This window comes from Mustela nigripes, chromosome 14 (assembly GCF_022355385.1).
Source record: "Mustela nigripes isolate SB6536 chromosome 14, MUSNIG.SB6536, whole genome shotgun sequence".
Lineage (NCBI taxonomy): Eukaryota > Metazoa > Chordata > Mammalia > Carnivora > Mustelidae > Mustela > Mustela nigripes.
In genome coordinates, this window is record NC_081570.1 from 32624587 (window position 1) to 32643213 (window position 18627).

General features: G+C 42.0%; 2 protein-coding genes across 7 annotated transcripts in view; both read left to right on the top strand.

Annotated features, from left to right (window-relative positions):
* The first annotated feature begins 190 nt into the window (after positions 1–190).
* On the top strand, positions 191–3867 carry PPCS (phosphopantothenoylcysteine synthetase). 4 transcript variants are annotated; one of them, XM_059374370.1, is made up of 3 exons: positions 191–754; positions 970–1073; positions 3004–3867. In XM_059374370.1, exons 2-3 carry the CDS (start codon positions 981–983, stop codon positions 3322–3324), a joined length of 414 nt encoding a protein of 137 aa, XP_059230353.1. In that variant the 5' UTR covers positions 191–754; positions 970–980; the 3' UTR covers positions 3325–3867. The 4 variants fall into 4 exon arrangements, with proteins under 4 accessions (XP_059230353.1, XP_059230352.1, XP_059230354.1 ...); XM_059374369.1 differs by having other exon boundaries at positions 192–782; XM_059374371.1 differs by having other exon boundaries at positions 254–337.
* A 2515-nt stretch (positions 3868–6382) lies between these two features.
* CCDC30 (coiled-coil domain containing 30) overlaps positions 6383–18627 on the top strand; it is a 116139-nt gene continuing 103894 nt past the window's right edge. For all 3 annotated transcript variants that reach the window (XM_059374375.1, XM_059374376.1, XM_059374374.1), the window contains exons 1-4: positions 6383–6976; positions 10012–10067; positions 13256–13333; positions 16050–16170. In XM_059374375.1, coding sequence (XP_059230358.1) covers positions 13316–13333; positions 16050–16170 — 139 coding nt within the window. In that variant the 5' untranslated portion in view covers positions 6383–6976; positions 10012–10067; positions 13256–13315. The remainder of the gene's footprint in view (positions 6977–10011; positions 10068–13255; positions 13334–16049; positions 16171–18627) is intronic.

An 18627-nucleotide genomic window follows, 5' to 3' on the forward strand; every position in this document is an offset into this window, starting at 1 on the left:
TTCTCTATCCGAGGAGGAAACGAACATAACGGAAGGTGGCCCTCCAGACGCCCGCCTAGCGGACAGCTCTTCAGTCAGCTCAAGGTCACCTCTGGGAGGCCGTGGGGCAGAAACTGCGCACAACCCCACAGCAGAGGAAGCCGGCGCCGGCGCACGGCGTGTAGGGGAAGCCCCGCCCCCTCCCTAGTGCGGCTGCGCGGGGCCCGGGATTCGGGCAGGGCCGCGGCGCCGCGGGCAGCGGAGCGTGCGCGAGTGCGGGCGCGCCCCGGGACTGATGGCGGAAGTGGACCTGGTCGCCGAGTTTCCCAAACCTGCGAATGCTGCGCGCTATGCCGAGGTTATGGGTCGCTTCGTCGCCCGGCTGGGCGCGCAGGGCCGGCGAGTGGTGTTGATCACGTCCGGCGGCACCAAAGTTCCCCTGGAAGCCCGGCCAGTGCGCTTTCTGGACAACTTCAGCAGCGGGCGGCGCGGCGCTATCTCGGCCGAGGCCTTTCTGTCCGCGGGTTACGGGGTCTTGTTTCTCCACCGCGCTCGTTCCGCCTTCCCCTTTGCCCACCGCTTCCCGCCCCAGACCTGGCTGTCGGCGCTGCGGCCCTGCGGCGCAGCCCCTTCGGGCTTGCTGAGCCTGGAGGCCGAGGAGAATGCACTTCCGGGCTTCGCGGCTGCTCTGCGGAGCTACCAAGAGGCTGCAGCGGCCGGCACCTTCCTGGCCGTGGAGTTCACCACTTTGGCGGACTATTTGCATCTGCTGCAGGTTGCGGCCCAGGCGCTCAATCCGCTGGGTGCGTGCGTTTAATAGGAGTTCAGGGTTTCCTGCAGGCAGAGCCTTTTTCCCCAGACACTTTCCCCCCAGACACCTTTGCCCTCACCTTTTCATTACCCGCAGTCTAACGGCCGGGCAGCCTGAGTTGAAAGGAGCTGATCCCATATCCCACTCCGATTTATTACACCCTGTGCTTCTCTCTGCAGGCTCTTCTGCGATGTTTTACCTGGCTGCGGCCGTGTCAGATTTCTATGTTCCTGTCTCAGAAATGCCTGAACACAAGATCCAGTCATCTAGGGGCCCACTGCAGGTGATGGGCGCTTCTCTTCCAGAGATCCGATCCCCTATAATCAGTCTTGGGTTAATTTCCTCTTGATCTGGAGATGGCCTTTCTGCATTCCATATGTGATAGGCCCTAGGGATACAGATGAATAAGACACCGCCCTCCCTCAAGAACCTCACAATCTAGTGAGGGAGCTGGATACAGACATAATTACAGTACAGAGTGATAAATGCTCTAGTAGAGGTACGTACAAAGTGAAGTCAGAGTATGGGGTGAGTGAATCTTGGGGAAGTCAAGGAAGGCTTCTTGGAGGAGATGACATAAACTGGGTTTTAAAAAGATGTACTGAGAGTATAGCAAACAAAGTAGGGAAGGTCATTCCAGAAATAGTACAAATTGGAATTTGGAAATGAACAGTGTGCTGTGAAATGAAGTTGTTCGATAAGGTTAGAGAGCAGGGAGAGAGGGGCACAAGGTGGGTGGGCAGACCGAGGAGAGCTTATTTCGTAGAAGATTTTGCATTCCTTCTTAAGTAGCTTGGACTTCATCCTGTGGAGCTAAGGAAAACAAGTAGGCGAATGAGATAAACTTTTTGTTTGAAAAGAATATTCTAGCATCAGTATGAAAGGTGAATTAGAGAGTAGTGGTTGCAGGTTAGGTGACGATTGCTGTAGTTTAAGCAAAGGGTATGGAGTGGCTAGTGGTGTGGTTGAGATCTTGAGGTGATCTGGCATACTGGAACCTGAGACAATTCTTAATCATTTATGTTCAAGCAGAATTTAAATAGGAGAAACTACCTGTGAGACACTTGCTGACTTTGTAGGACACTTCATTTGTTCATTTCTGCAACAGATACTTATTCAGTGCCTACTATATGCCAAGTACTGTAGTAGGACCTGGAGATAAAGCAGTGTTAAGAAACATACTGTGCCCTTAGTTGCATACATTCTTCAGAGACTGTAAATATGTCAGATGCATATTATGTTAGGTAATGAAAAATAGTAAGCAGAAAAATTAAGTGGGGAATGGGAATATAATCCCTCTCACTGCTTGCTAACTTTCTGAAATCCTGATATTATCAGAGTAATTTCACACTTTGAAAATTTTGGGAGATTTAATTTATCCTGTATTTTTAAAAAAGATTTATTTATTTATTTATTTGACAGAGATATCACAAGTAGGCAGAGAGGCTGGCAGAGAGAGAGGGGGATGCAGGCTCCCCACTGAGATCCCAATGGTGGTGGGGGGGGGTGGATCCCAGTACCCTGAGATCATGACCGGAGCTGAAGACAGGGTTAACCCACTGAGCCACCCAGGTGCCCCTCTCCTGTGTATTTTAGTTCTTTCTTGAAAGAACACAAACCAACTCAGCATTCTTAGATGGTATCAAGAATGGTATAGTAGGAATTTTGATCAAGTGAAAATGAAATCCGTTCTCTTTCTTCAGTGCTAAGATATGAGTGACAGTTTTTAAATGGAGTCCAGTAGCCATTCTACTGGTACAAGGAATGTTTTAGGTTAAGAGATTTAAAAACCCAGCATTATACTTCTGCCAAAGTTAATTTGCATTATGGATTTGTGTGAATCGATTAGTTTATTTGAGTCTTTGGTTTAAAATAAGGGGAATACTTAAGAAAATATAATGCTATTTTTCAGAGCTCAGTTAATGGTGATGAGGGTAGTAGGGCAAGGTTAATTCATAAGACATGATTTGTCTCAGAATTTGTATGAAGCCTTGGAATTAGGTATTCTTATTATGGAGGGTTATCCTTCGCTTACAGAACCAAGGCTTCTAAGCTAAGCATTTAAAATGCTCTGAAAAGTTTGACAATAAAAAATCCCACTTAAATTTGACATCGCTAGAAATCTGAGTCCCTGCTTCCTTAGTTTCCCATGAGACTGACCTACTAGATATTGACCTTTGTTTGCTTATTAAGCTTTTCTTTTTCCAATACAGATAACAATGAAGATGGTGCCAAAAATGCTTTCTCCTTTGGTTAAAGACTGGGCTCCCAAAGCATTTATAATTTCCTTTAAGTTGGAGACTGACCCTTCCATCGTAATTGATCGTGCACGGAATGCTTTGGAAGTTTATCGACATCAAGTGGTGGTGGCCAATAGCCTTGAGTCACGACACTCCTCTGTGGTTATTTTAACGAAAGACTCCGAAACCAAGATATTGCTATCAGAGGAAGAAGTAGAAAAAGGCATAGACATAGAAGAGAAGATAGTGAGTGATCTTCAGTCTCGACACACAGCTTTTATACATGACAACTGAAGTTAAAAGCCTTTGTAGGATCAAAAATTGTTCAGTGGGAAAAAAATTGTTCAGTGAATCAGGGCGTATATTCTAAGTGGTAAAAACAAGTACTTTGCTTTCATGAAGACAAAATATGAAGGGAAAGAAACAGTGAGTGGTATGCAGGTGAAGGTAGTTTGGTATTTGTCTATTAAAGGTCATTTCATACACAATAAGGATGAAAACAAAAACAAAGCAATTATGACCAAACCACCTGACGCACTTACCTGATTATCACCTGGATTTTGAAAATGAACACGAGCTGTTCGTCACCTTTAGAAAAAGAGCTTATTGGGAATTATATTCCCCAGCGTGTACATGTGAGGCCTGAATATCAACCTTCTTCATACTATGAGAAGGATTATGGATGCATGAATGGCCATGCCTTAAAGATCAAATATTTCTTGATGCCTACTATGTGGTAGGCCCTGAGGATTATGAGGATTAAAACGATGAATAAATATGTCTGGGAAATGGGTGTATGAAAAATAAAGTGCAATAAAGCGTGTGCCCAAAAGCCAACATGATGGAAATGATGTTTTTTGGGAATTTATCGAAGGGGAGTACAAGAGAAGGACACTTCCCTTAAGATAGGTTACCTTTAGAATGATGAGCTTCCCATACATTTACTTTTTGCTCCTTTTCTTAGGTTGACTCTCTATTTGAGTTAACAGTTTACCTTTCAAATATTTTATAATTGTGCTTAATGGAAACTTGGCTTCTACCTGGGGCAAGGAAGGGGCCTATTTGTGATTTCTGCCCTGAGGGAAGCTTTACTATATGGTAAGGAGGAGAGGCTTTGGAGCCATCTCAGCCAAGCTGGGCCTTTCGAGCTGTATCACCTATTAGTTTTGTAAGCTCAGACTCATGACTTAATCTCAAGTTATTCATTTATGAAATAGAGATAATAAACCTCTCTGCTGAATAGTGCCCTTTGTTGTGAGGCTTAAGTAAAACAGTGAAGATACAGCATTAGTCATCTGGTGTCTGGCATGTAAATTTTTTAGCTGCACATAAATTTTTCTCAGCAAGGCAGTATTCTGATGGTGCCTTGCATGATCCCTGAATTCTTGAGTTTTCAAAGCTTCTGTTACTGTCCTGGGCTTTGGGTTGGGAGTGCATGAGAAATGTGGCTCAGAAAAATCCCCTAAATGATCTGTAGGATGGTCCAGAGTGCATGTTGAGAAACTACCATCAATAAATAGGTAGAAGCGGTAAATACACTTCATGTATTTGATTTAAAATGCAATTAGCAATATTTCATGGAGTTGGGAAGAGTAACCCAATGTGATGGCAGTGGTGCAATAAATTGCAGTTGAAAAGATTTGAGCAGAGGTGCAAAGATGTATTGAAATATGTCACTAAATCAAGAAATGTGCCTTTCAAGCAGAGGGAAAATAACTGCAGCAATCAGCACTGTTCTGGAAGCAGCAGTCCCATGGAACAAAAATTTTAACTTAAGGTCCAATTAGCAAAATCTCAAAGACAACAGGCTCTGTCAGAGTAGCTTCGGTACTGAAGGGATAAGAGGGAAAGACTGATTTTCTTCCTTAACATCCGTAGCTTCATGTGGATGATGACTGTCATCCTGTTTGAATGTCCAATGAGGGTAAATGGAGTGAAAACTAGAAGTGATGTTGGTTTCTACCATCTATTACTTCCCTTGGGAACCATTTCCTATCCTGTATTGTTAGGCTTAAACAAACACTTTTTTCCTACATGGAATTATTTAAAGTGTTTTCCAATTCAGTTTAATTTCCATTTGGAGCACTTAAACAGTATTACACATGTTAAAATTCCAGGAGGTTTTTTGTTTGTTCGTTTTTTTTTTTTTAAGATTTTATTTATTTATTTGACAGACAGAGATCACAAGGAGGCAGAGAAGCAGGCAGAGAGAGAGAGAGGAGGAAGCAGGCTCCCCACTCAGCAGAGAGCCCGATGCGGGGCCCGATCCCAGGACCCTGGGATCATGACCTGAGCCAAAGGCAGAGGCTTTAACCCACCGAGCCACCCAGGCGCCCCTGTTTTTTCGTTTTAAACAGCAAAGAGAGGAGCGTGCAGAGAAAGAAAGAATGAAAGGGAATGCGAATCAATGAGAGCAAATGGGAAAGCACTTGATCTGGATTGGAGGACCAAGAATTGTTTCCCTGAGGAAGTGACACTTGATCCGGTAAGTAGGAGTTAAGTGGACTGGAAGTGGTGAGTATTTTAGATCAGAGAAAACACACTTGTAAGGTGGAAATGGTTGAAGTACTTCCATAAAGTAAGGGGTGAGATCTGTCCAGATAACTGGCAAAGCTTTGGAAAGGGTCCTATGTGGAACTAAAATAAGACTGAAATGCGGGTACCTAGTTAAGATATCAGCAAAGCAAGGACCCCCCAAAATGGGTCAAATCAAGCTTTGGTGAACTAACCAGAATCTTGCCATTAAGAGCATTCAAATGAACATGTTATATACCAAGCCTCTCTTCAGTTGTCAATTTGAAATTTTATTTTGCACAACATAGGTGGAGGACCGGTTCACTTAAACTGAATTTTCAGTGCTTAGGACTTCTAAAGGGCTTCTGTCTTTGGGACAATTCTAGTCAAATCCAATTTCTTCATTTTTATAACAATAAAGTCAGATCCGAAAAATGTGATTTGTCTTAGGCGCCCCAGGTAGTGACAGATCTAGGCTTAAAATTCACAACTCCTAACCCTCTCCCTTTTAAGAATGAAGTTACTTCTAGATAAATAGAATCAAGGTTATTAAGCCGGGTCTCCACTTAAGGCCTGGCGGGAAGCTATTTGAGAGTTGTAAATGCCTGGGACAAAACGTAACTTCAAAGTAGGAAAAGTGCTTCTATGTTGTTACCGTGGTTACTGCAAAGCCAATGGAATGAGGCGAACTTTCGTTTCTGTCTAAAAGCCCCGCCCCACGACCCGACGGCCAATGGTGTGCACTGTCTCCACAGGAAGAGCATCCGCTGAGCCAATGGTGCGCGTCGTTTCTATAGTTCCCGCCGGAAGGACGCCTCGGCGTCTCTGCGGCAAGAGCGGTTGCTATGACGCCCGGGCGTGGGTAAGCACCTGCCGCTGGCCGCTGAGCAGCTGTGGAGCCCAGTGAGCCGGGACCCTCGCGGCACTCTACGAAAGTGTCCTGCCTGGTTCCTGAGATTCCCGCGGTTCTGCCTTAGCCCCGAGGAGGAAGGCGCCTTCTCTGCGCTCTTTTTCTGCATTCCAGGTCTTTCCCGCTTCTCTCGCTAGTGTGACCCGAAACCGGAGAAGAGCCTCTCCTGGCTCTGCCTTTATAGTGGCGGGCCGGAGTGATTCTGCTTGAAGAAGGGACCCAGCCGCCACAGGCCTTTAGAATTAGGCCGTCTGCCCTTTTTAGAGAGGGCTTGCAACCCGTCGGTTAAGTGGGCGCCCCTTTTCTCACCGCCCCGGCGAAGACTCAGCCCTGCACAGACCACGGCGCCTGGTGGGCCTGGCCGGTGCCGAGTCCTCCGAGCTACGGCTTCCCCTGGTCGTAGGCTTGTGAACAAAGAACTGCCGTTTTCCGCTTATTCGCCCTAGGTTCATCATGCAGAACCTTAAATGCCGATGAAGCTCTGGAGAGGCCTTCTGTATCTTCAGCATCGGACGTCATCAAGTCAGTTACCTTCTGCCTTTCGAGCTACGATCTCATCCGCTTCTCTCATCACCCTCAGCACCAGTTTTCTCATCCTGCTCATTCCACAGCCATTTTCACCCTTTCTTGTCCACGCTGCACATCACTGAATGTCCATTCGTCTCCACCACCTCTGCCATCTGTAGACCACCTCCCTCTGATTTCCTACTACAATGCTTTGGGTAGCTAAGTATTCCACATTCTTCAGCTCTGGAATCCTTTGGAAGATTTTCTTTGTTTCTCTGCACTGTGGCCAGCTTCCTGTCTTGGTTAAACTAACTAACATGGAGAAGCGCGCTTTGGTAAATACAAACAGTGAATTCCTACAAGCGTAGTGTGTTTTGAAACTGAGGGGGAAAAATCAAAATGCGTTTTTAGGCCCATTCCACGCTCATATAAAGAAAGATTGTTCCTTGCTCAAGTGAATATTCTGTTAGATTTACATGATGTATTTATGCATGTGAAAAGATCATTCAGAATGATCATGCAACCGGATTTCAACTTTAAGCCCATATGAATGCAGTGCCTTGATACCATCAAATTTTCTGGAGAGGAGATGCTTAAAATAGTTCTTGTGCCTTCTCTTCATGTCAGTTCCTTTTCTTTTCTTTCTTTCTTTTTTTTTTTTTTAAGATTTATTTATTCATTTTAGAGAGTACACATATGTATGGGGGAGGGAGCAGAGAGAGTGGGAGAAACAGTGACACTCACTGAGTGGGAGGATGGGGATCCCCAGGGACCATGAGATCAAGACCTGAGAGGAAATCAAGAGTTGGCTGCCCAACCCACTGAGCCACCCAGGTGCTCCTTCATGTCAGTTTCTTAATGGGAAAACATTCTTTATGACCTGAGCCAAGAAACAGAAACAATGAGGAGGAATGATTGAAAATAAATATTTTTGGCAACGAAGCAGGCTTAATAGTCCTAAAAAGACTGGAACATAGAACTTTAAAAAAATAGAATGAGATTCATTTAGAGCCAGTGCAGTTTTCTTTTAGTTGAAAAACTTTAATTTGTCTTAACGTTTGTGTTCCTCATTGAGTCTCACTATTTCTTTTTCAGTATTCAGGTTAAGTGTAAACTTATTTTGAATATATGTACTTTTTGCAGGTACTTTGGGGACTTCAGCTTTCTCTTCTATAATGGATTGGAGAAGAAAAAAAAAGTTCTAGGGATACCTGGGTGGTACAGTCGGTTGGGCGGGTCTCCCACTCCCTCTGCCGCCTCTCCCATACATATGTGTACTCTTGATTTTGGCTGAGGTCATGATCTCAGGATGGTGAGATCAAGCTCCAAGATCATTGTGGTATCTGCTTGAGATTCTCTCTCTCCCTCTGCTCCTCCCAAAGCACACACTCTAAATTAATTAATTAATTAGTTCTTTAAAAAAAGAGAAAAAGTTCTGAAACTTTATCCATTTTTCACATTTAATGGATAAATTCTAACTTTTGAAAAGCACAGGGTTAGGTGCTGTATTTTAAGGATCTTACCTTTCCCCTTCCAGTATGTATTTACTGAATAAACATCATTAGGGAGCACTGAAAAGTAACTTTTTAAGAACTTTCCTCTCACCCTAGGACAGTGGCTCTAAACCCAGGGGGTGATCTTGTTCCCCATGAGACATTTGGCAAAGGATGGAGATATTTCTGTTTGTCACAGCTGGGGATATGTTAACTGGCATCTACTTGGCAGAGTACATCCTGCTATGCACAGAACATCTCCCAACAATAAAAATGATCCAGCCCAAATGTCAGTGACACTGAGGTTAAGAAACCCTATCCCAACATATCAAGTTCATTTTTTGTTCTGGGTCAGCCCTTGCTAACAAGTGTACATTTTTACATAGCTGTAATGCTAGTGTACATTTTTGCCTTTCTTTTCCTCTTTATTTTGTATCTTAAGCATTTAAACATTGCTACATTGCTTTCAGTTTTTTGAAAAGTATTTTTCTCCTCATTTTACTTGGGAATTGAGAAGGAAAAAACTGTGTATAACATGTATCATATTTAAGATGCCTAGAATTTTAAAATTATATTTGTGTAGAAAGGAGAAAGATGGTTAAGGTGAACAGCCTGTCTGGGTATATCAGTTTTTGTGGCCATGGTATTTACTTTTGTTCTTTAATGTCACTGTAAGACCGTGAGATCCAAAACTTATCTTTTCCTCAGAGCCGGAAGATGTGCTCTAGCACGAGATATGGTCCTGACTCCTTCATTGTACTTTGAGGGCACCTGTAAGGGAAATAAGAACAAGAAACAATGACTCTGCGCCCATCTCCTTACCCTCTTTCCATTTAAAATTCTTTGTCTCTGTCTTAGTTTGTTTTGACAACTTTACCAACTCATTCTTTACATCTGGAAGTTGGGGTGGGGGGGGGACAAAAACTTTTTAAGATAGTTAATGAACATTTATTCAGTATCTAGTCTGGAGAGAATAGTTTGTTGTGTGCTTTGTTATGTGGGTTATTTTATGCGCAGTTTAGATATTAGAGCATTTATAATTCAAATAATGGATTTTTAAAAAAGATTTTATTTAAGAGAGAGAGAGCATGAGTCAGGGGGAGAGGCAGAGGGAGAGGAAGAAGAAGACTCCCTGCTCAGCGGGGAAATCGTCGGAGACTCAAAGATTGCTTCTCTCATGATAGTATATTATCTGTGGCAGTTTACCAATACCCCATGTATCCAGGATGGGCTGCTCAAGCTTCAGCGATCTTATGTGTATTCCAGCCAGTAGAATGGAAGCAGTAGTGAGGAAGAGTGATCCCATTCTTTTCAGGGCACTTCCTAGAGGTGGCGCACAATTCCATTTACAACCCCATTGGTGAGAACTTAGGCCACAGGGCTGTATCTTCCAGGAAGGCAGGCAGCTGTATGATCATTCAAGAAACCAGTTATCTTATGCTGCGGGAAAAGGGAAGAATAAATATTGGGGGACAACTGGCAGTCTTTTCCACTAGCACTTGTGTTTGTTGTAATTTCAGTGTGTTTCTGTTTCTTCCCATTTTTTTTTTTCCCTAGATAGAGCTGGAGCTTAGCAAAGATGGATTATTATTTAACCCTAACAACCCCATGAGGTAGGCATTGTTATTAATCCATTTTATTGGGGGGGGGTAGATAAAAGTTTAAAGAAGTTAGGTGACTTGCTTAGTCACAAAGCTATAAAGTGGCAGAGCCAGGGTTTGAACCAAGGTATATCAGACTCCTATATCCGTGCTGTTAATCACCATGATGGTGAGAAAGGCAGAGAGCCAAAGTCAGGATTCTTAGGAATGGCAGCATCTCAAGGGGATGTGGAAGAAGAGGAGCCCAGGAAGAACGGAGAGAAGAAGGGGCCAAAGAGGTAAGAGTAAAAACAGGAGAAGTGGTAAGTGATATTTTGAGTATAGTGGTAAGAACAGACGTCAAAATGCAGTTGAGGAGGAGAGGGGAAGACAATTTGAAAGGAGGACAGTAGCTTCAGAGAAATGTGGTGGGGTCAAAGGAGGGTAATTTTTGTATCTTTATTTTTAAGACCAAAAACATCCCTTATTTTTGAGAGAGAAAGGGTGAGAGCCTGTGTGGGGAGGGGCAGAGAGAGAGAGGGAATCTTTTTTTTTTTTTTTTAAGCTTTTATTTATTTATTTGACAGACAGATCACAAGTAGGTAGAGAGGCAGAGAGAGAGGAGGAAGCAGGCCCTCCGCTGAGCAGAGAGCCCAACATAGGGCTTGATCCCAGGACCCTGGGATCATGACCGGAGCCGAAAGTCAGGAGTCTGACACTTAACCGACTGAGCCAAGCTGGCAGCCCAAGGCCAGAAGCATCTTGAGTGAAGGGCAAGAGATCAGTAGTGAGGGAGATGATGAGTATAAAGAAAAGAAAAAACTTCCTTGAAGAACCAGTATGGGATGGGAACTCGAACACAGGTGAAGAGATTTGCTTTGACCAGGAGGATGGAAGTCTCCTCCACTGAGCAGAGAAAGAGAACAAGGTCTCTCAAGATAAAGGCTAATACCTCGGTATAGAAGCTGACAGAGTTTTATGATGACTTTAGTTTCACTAGTGCTGTGGGAGACAAGGTCATCTGCCAAGAGGGGAGAGGCGAGAGTGGTTGGAGATTGATGGGAGAGATGGAAGTTCTGAATAGTTGCCGAGTGAAATGGTAGCAGAATCTGGTAAAGAATGCATGGACTGATCTAGCAAGACAGAAGCTTGGCTCAGGTTGCAGACCATGAATTTGTAGTGCCTCCAGTCCGCTCACTTGTTTTATATTTCTCTATTAGCCCTCAGCAAACTACAATAGATAAAGAACAGTTAAATGGTCAAACTTTTCCAGGGCTGGGGTTTTCAGAGAAGGTGGTTCGAGGGGCAAGATAACTGGTGATATTGATGACAGATTGCAGTGATCAGCTGTTGGCTCCAGGCTTGAGGGGAAAAGCCAAAAGTAACTGGTAGTTTGAGAGATGTAATGGTGGAGGGACTGAGGTCTCACTGTCATTGTAGAATAAGCACAGCTCAAGAGAACAGTCACTTTACCCCCATCAGTATGGCTTTGTTATATATATAAAACAAATATAAAAAGTATTAGCAAAGATATGACAAAGCATTGTGTGGTGGGAACATAAAATGGTGCAGCTGGTTTGGAAAACAGTAGGACAGCTCCTCAAAGATTTGTTAAACAGAGTTATAGGACAGCAACAGACAGCAATCTAGTTTAGGCATATATCCCAAACAACTGAAAGCAGGGGCTTAAACAGATACCTGTAACCCGTGCTCACAACAGTGTTCATTCACACCAGCTGAAAAGTAGAAATAGCTCAACTGTCCATGAACCAGTGAATGAATAAACAAAATGTGATACAAACACACACACACACACACACACACACACTCACACATGCACCCATCCACACACTGGAATCGTATTCAGCCTTTAAAAGGGAGAAGGAAAATACGAGTGGGGACCAGATGATGGAAGTGAGGAGCACAAGAATAATGTTAGTTGTAAGTCATGAGGCGAACACATGGGGTACTAAGATTCAGACCTGAATCCTTTTTTCTCTCAGTGTGAGGTTCAGATGATAAATAGAATTCTATATCTTGTCCACTTAAACTGCTGATGTGAAAATAACACTGAAAAACTTAGCAAGAAAGGAGAAAAATAATACAAATAATGAAGAAAGCAAAACAGTATAGTTTGTGTGGACTATCTGCAGTACAGTAATAATTATGCAGATCACTACAATTCGGTCAGATTAACTTCATTAAAAGTTGTATCTGGGGGTGCCTGGGTGGTTCAGTTGGTTAAGTGTCTGCCTTCAGCTCAGGTCACAATCCTGGAGTCCTGGGATCGAGCCCCGAGTTGTGCTCCCTGCTCAGTGAGGAGTCTGCTTACTCCCCCACCCCCTGTTCCTCTCCCTGCTTGTGCTCTCTCTCTCAAATAAATAATCAAAATCTTGTAAAAAAAAAAAAAAGCTATGTTTGATTATAACCGCAAGTCCTAGTCACAGCTAGAGATTCTAGTAACAGAAACACAAATAAAACTTCAATCAGAAATTTATCTTTCACCTAGCATTAAAGTGTGAGCTCTTTTGTAGCTTAAAGAACTTATTGATGACAGGCTTATATCAAGAAGTTCTGGAAGAGAACTGAATGATTTGAAAGTCACCAGAAATTTTAAGCTATGTTCAGTGAGTCAGTAATCCCTTGATAGTACAGAATCCGTGAGCTCTCTAGTTTCCAGAGGAGTCCTTTTTTCTCTCAAATTCAACTGAGGGGAAAAAAAGCTTCTTTGGAATTTATAACTTTTCAAGGGGCCCTTGGGCAATTTTCTGATTACTAAATTGCAAACTTCAAAACTGGGCACACAGAAAAGCTTGTATTTTTTTAAAAATACACATTTGCATTATATATAATGTCATCATTTCTTATTTTAGAAGATGTTATGAAGCTGTTTGAAATTTTAATTTTCTTTGTGTTATTGGATATTCATGTAAATGTCCATCCTAACCGGATAAGATACCCATTAATTAACAGGAGAGCTAAACTACTTTGTACAGAGTCTAACTGTAGGTATACATGCATGTCAGCTTTCTTGCGTGCTCAGTTGTGTGTGTGTGTGTGTGTGTGTGTGTTGTATGCATGTATGTACATACACATACGCTATCTCTTTCACCAACGGAGAAATTCAGATAGAATATGTATTTCACCATCTTGAGAAAGAAGGGGTTGAATCCCTTGTTGCTACAGAAGAACCACTCTATTTTATTTGGTGCTTATTTCAGAACAGTGAAGACAGGCTGAGCACTGCTACCAGAAATTTAGAAGAACTTACAGCGAAGCACATGGAAGAAATGAAAGAAGTAAGAGCTAATAACATAAAGTTTTAAGATACTGTGGTTTTGTTCATTGTCCTTCATTAAACCGACATGTTAAAAACCAACATCTGAATATTACTGTGTAGTTTGCAAAAGCACTTGCATGTACTTTTTTTCCCTAAAATGTTCCAATAGTCTGTATCCATTTCCTGTAGAGATGTACAAGATGTTACCAAGAGATAATGACTGGTTGGACATCCAAAGAGGTCTGCTCAAGGTGGTTTTCATTACCTTTGTAAATTCATCCTGTTTCAATAACCCACCCTTTAGCTGACTCTCTTGCTTGTCGCTTGCGGGCTTAGAAACCTGATTAGTCAGTGGATCTGTTTCTCAAAGGTGACCTTATATTAACTACACTCACAGAGATGTTTGTGAAAAAATAGATACCAGCTTACTAGTGGGCAAAAAGAAATGTAATTGCCACAAGAACCAGACATGCATGTCCTGTGGCTGATGGATTCTTTCTCTACAGGTACACTGCATTACAGATGTTTACTTGCGGAACAAGTATTCTAATTTTTTTTAACGTAACAGTATTCATTGTTTTTGCACCACACCAAGTGCTCCATGCAATGCGTGCCCTCCATAATACCCACCACCTGGCTCCCCCAACCTCCCACCCCCTGCCCCTTCAAAACCCTCAGGTTGTTTTTCAGAGTCCATAGTCTCTCATTGTTCACCTCCCCTTCCAATTTCCCTCAACTGCCTTCTCTCCATCTCCCCATGACCTCCATGTCATTTGTTATGCTCCACAAAAAAGGGAAACCATATGATAACTGACTCTTTCTGCTTGACTTATTTCACTCAGCATAATCTCTTCCAGTCCTGTCCATGTTGCTACAAAAGTTGGGTTATTCATCCTTTCTGATGGAGGCATAATACTCCATAGTATATATGGACCACATCTTCCTTATCCATTCATCTGTTGAAGGGCATCTTGGTTCTAATTTATATAGCACTGACTGAGATGGCCTGATTTCCACAATAGGTCTCTCTATACCTGCCTTTATTTCTGGACCTTTTATAGATTAGAACGTGGCAGGGTATCTAGCTAGCCCTTAGAGGAGTAGATAATGACATCTTTTGACTTTCTTATCACTCTTTTGGTGTTTCCAATACTGGTTAACCCACTTTTTTTTAACATGTTCTTTCTTTAAATGAGTTAAGAAATTCTCTCAAGTTGCTTAGAAATCATTCTGTTGTGTTTCAGCATCTCAGCTCAGATAGGCAACTTACTGATTTTTAAATTTAACTTTTAGAGGACAGCGTGATTTCCAAACTCTTAAAAAAGAATGCAGCTCCTTTAGATCAGAAGCAGGACAACATAATAAACCATGAACTTTAACATTAGGCAAATGGGTGTGAAAAATTGCCTTTAGTACTGTCTTTCTGTGTAGCCTTGGGCAAGTTAGTTAACTTCTTTGAACTTGACATTCCTCATAGGTAAAATGTGGATGATTACCTCTTCAAAGAGATGTGTGAGGTTTACACAGGTTAAGGTCCATAAAACATTTTACGCACACGTGCTTGACTCCTAGCAGGTATTCCATCAATTATAGCTGTTAATTATTAGAAATAGGTACTATTGTTCCTGCCATTTTGAAGAGAAAGAAAGTGAAGATTAGCAGGAAATTATGAATTTGGGTGGCAGTGCATAGTTACCTCTGCTATATACCATTCAGCTCTTTGTTCATTTTATGAGGGGTTGCGCAATAGATTTCAACACAATTCAGCAAAATGCAATTACTTTGTTAGCCTACTTTTTTTTTTTTAATTTATTTATTTGACAGAGAGAGGTCACAAGCAGGGAGAGAGTAGGCAGAGAGAGAGGGGGGAAGCAGGCTCCCTGCTGGGCAGAGAGTCTGATTCGGGGCTCAATCCCAGGACCCTGTGATCATGACTTGAGCAGAAGGCGGAGGCTTAATCCACTGAGCCACCCAGGCACCCCATGTTAGTCTACTTTTAAGCAATTTCGCAGATAGGTAAGAGCTTAGCCTCTGGGTCTGGCCCTGCGGAGTGTGAAGTCTAGCCCCTCTCCTTATTTTCTGCATGACAATGCAAATCTCTTAGCCTCTTAACAGCCTGCTTCTTCCCCTATAAAGTGGGAGGATAACAGTCTCAGAGGATTGTGGTGAAAATGAAATATTTGATGTCCTTAATACAGTGCCTGGGGCATTGAGCTAGCTTTTAATCTATTATTATGAGCCACATAAAAGTGCCTTTTATGAAGTTACCATATTAACCAAAAGCTATTTTTAAAAACACCCTGTATTTTAGTACAATCTTCTATTAAGATTTCAGACATCTTAATCATCATTGTTAGCATAGGACGGTAAACAATTATTGTGGAGATTTTTCTCTGTTCGTGGGTATCATGCTATATTGCCTACACAGTAGATAAGGAGACTTGATTTGAAACCTGGCAAGTTAATGGAAAAAAAAAATTAGATATTGTGACTGTCCCAGAAATTTGTAGAGCTGTGTCATCATATCTATGGGTAACAGTGTCTGATAAAATGAAACGGCTGGAAGGAAGTTTAGGGAGGGAGACTCACACTTAAGGAAAGCCAAGATTTCTGTTTATTTCTTATAGACCGGATCATATGGTGATCTCTCAATGATTCTTTCACTTCATAGATTTGATATGGGTTACTGTGTGAATCATGGACTAAGAGTAAGAAAATGTATTGTTTTCTTGTAGGTGGAAAAGTATGCAAACCATGTCCATAACTTAACAGAGGAAAGAGAAGCATCTTCTCACAGTTGTGAAGAGGAAAACAAAGAGCTTAGAAATGTGGTTAAAGAGCTCCAACCGAGACAGGGTATTTTTCCCTTTTGTTAACAGTGAGAAGCTTATTTTTTTTTTCTACTTATAGAAAGAATATGTGACAATTATAGAAATGTGGGAAATGTATAAAAGTAAAAGGAAGGGGGAAAATTATAATTTTCCACTTCAAGAAAAGTACTTATCCTGTTTGAGTGTATTTTAAACTATCGTTCTGAAATAGTCGGGAATGTTTGTGAGAGAGGACAAGATGGTTATTTCCTCCAATGTCTATTCTAGCACTTAACACACTGTGTCACAGTGACCTGTGTCAGCTCCATTGGGGCAGAGATCATGCCCTGGTCTTAGTGGTTTCTGTGTTTCCCACAGCACCTGCCTTGTAAAGTGCCTAGCATATTAAGGACTCAGGAAATATTTATTAAGTACTACAAAGCTGCAAGTGAGAACATGGATAGGACACCTTTAGAATATTCTAATATTCTGCTAATGGAAGTTTTTCCTTTATTTTGGATATCAGGTAGAAAGGTTAAGTTAAGCATAGGACCTCTATTTCATATGTACTGCACTCTTGTTTCATTGATTTTCCGGTCTTGTTTTCCATTGAATATGTGGAGTTTTCTTCTGCTGGTTTAAAAGATTGCATTCTATTTTTGTCTGTATGGTGGTTGCATTTTTAAGAGCTTTCAAATTTCTTCTGGCTTTCTTAGTTATTCTCAGCAAGAGGGATGTTCAGGGCCCTAATCTGCCATTCTGTGAGAAATGGAAGATACTGTGTGTCCTGCTGCCAGTATAAATTAGTTTATGAAGGATTGGTAAATAGGGGAATTATGCCATTTTATTGTTATTTATTTATTTATTTATTTATTTTTAAAGACCCTTAAAAAACATTTATTTATTTATTTATTTGACACACACACACACACACACACACACACACACACAATGAGAGAGGGAACACAAGCAAGGGGAATGAAAGAGGGAGAAGCAGGCCTCCTGCAGAGCAGGGAGTGCAACACAAAGCTCCATCCCAGGATCCTGGGATCAGGACCTGGGCCAAAGGCAGATGCTTAAGGACTGAGCCACCTAGGCTCCCCTGAATTATGTCCTTTTGATGCAGAAGTTCATATACAGCGTACCCCAGCATGTTAATGATTTGAGCTAATCAGCAAGGCTTGGAGTTTATACATGAAGTTAATTTGTCCCACGTTATTCTCTGGGACTCAGTTTGGCCACATGTTTCTCCTGGGAAGTGCTTATTGCAAAGGTAGCCCTAAACTTTGTGCATTTGGCTTTGTTTCCATAACTCCGCAGACTCAGCTCTTTGAGCTCGCCTTTAAGGCAAGCCTGAGTTTTTAAAAAAAGACAGAAGTCCTATATTTACTATAGTATTTATTTTTTTAGGAATTTGGTATATCTCTTTAAGTGTACCAGTGTAATTATTAGGATTGCCAGTGTTTTTTATAGCACTCTAGTTACACAATGACAGATTTAGAATTGTCTGTAGCAATCTGGTTTTTCAATAAGCTTTAGTACTTTTAGTGAGCAGTTTGCAAAATACAAGTTTATTTTAGGAGCATAAAACTTAATCACTTGAGAAATGCTTATATAATTAAACAATATTTTTTGAAGGTAGAAATAATACAATTTTATAATGAATTTAATGTTGGGTGGGAGAAAAGGGGAGAAATCATTGGTGATCCAAGACTTTCTGGCCTGAGCAGTTGGAATATTAGAGTTACAGCTACTTAGGTTGGGGAGGCTATGGGAAGACATTTGGGAAAGACAGTAAAGAATTTGCTTTTGGACATGTACCTTTTGATGCACATATTAGACATCCCAGTGGAAATGTCAAGTACACAATGTTGTATGTTTGGAAGGTACTGCATGCTAGAGTAGTGAATCGAATCTGAGAGTCATCAGTAAATAGCCAACACTTAAAGCCTTGGGACAATAGGCGATTACCTGGGGAATGAAAAGAAGACTGGGCCCTGGGCATTTCTATGTTTAGAGAGGTTGGAAAGGTGAGAAATTGGCCAAGAAGTTTGAGAAGGAGTGGCATGCATGACAGGAGGAAAATCAACAGTGTGTGGTGTCCCAGAGAGACATGATGAAAGCATGATGTCTTTGAGATAAGTGGGAGTGGAAGTGGGAATGGGATCCAGCACACAAGGGGAGAGTGTGGCCTTAGGAGCAAGGATGGGTTGTTAAATCTCACAAGAGGGAAGAGTATGTGGGAATTGGCAGATCTGGTAAGGAGAGTTTGTGGAAGCTGGAGTGCTGCTTTTTTCTCAGTGAAATAAGAAGCAGGGTATTCAGCTGAGAATGAGGGGGAAGGAGGTGCTGGAGACTTGAGGAGAGAGAGGAATCAAATAATAGTAGTCTAGATCACTGGAAAATGAGAGAGAGAATTTCAGGGACTCGTGGGAGGATTGGCGGACAATAAGGACCCACTTAGGTGAGTAGAGACGAATTTAGGTGAAAGCAATCAGCACTG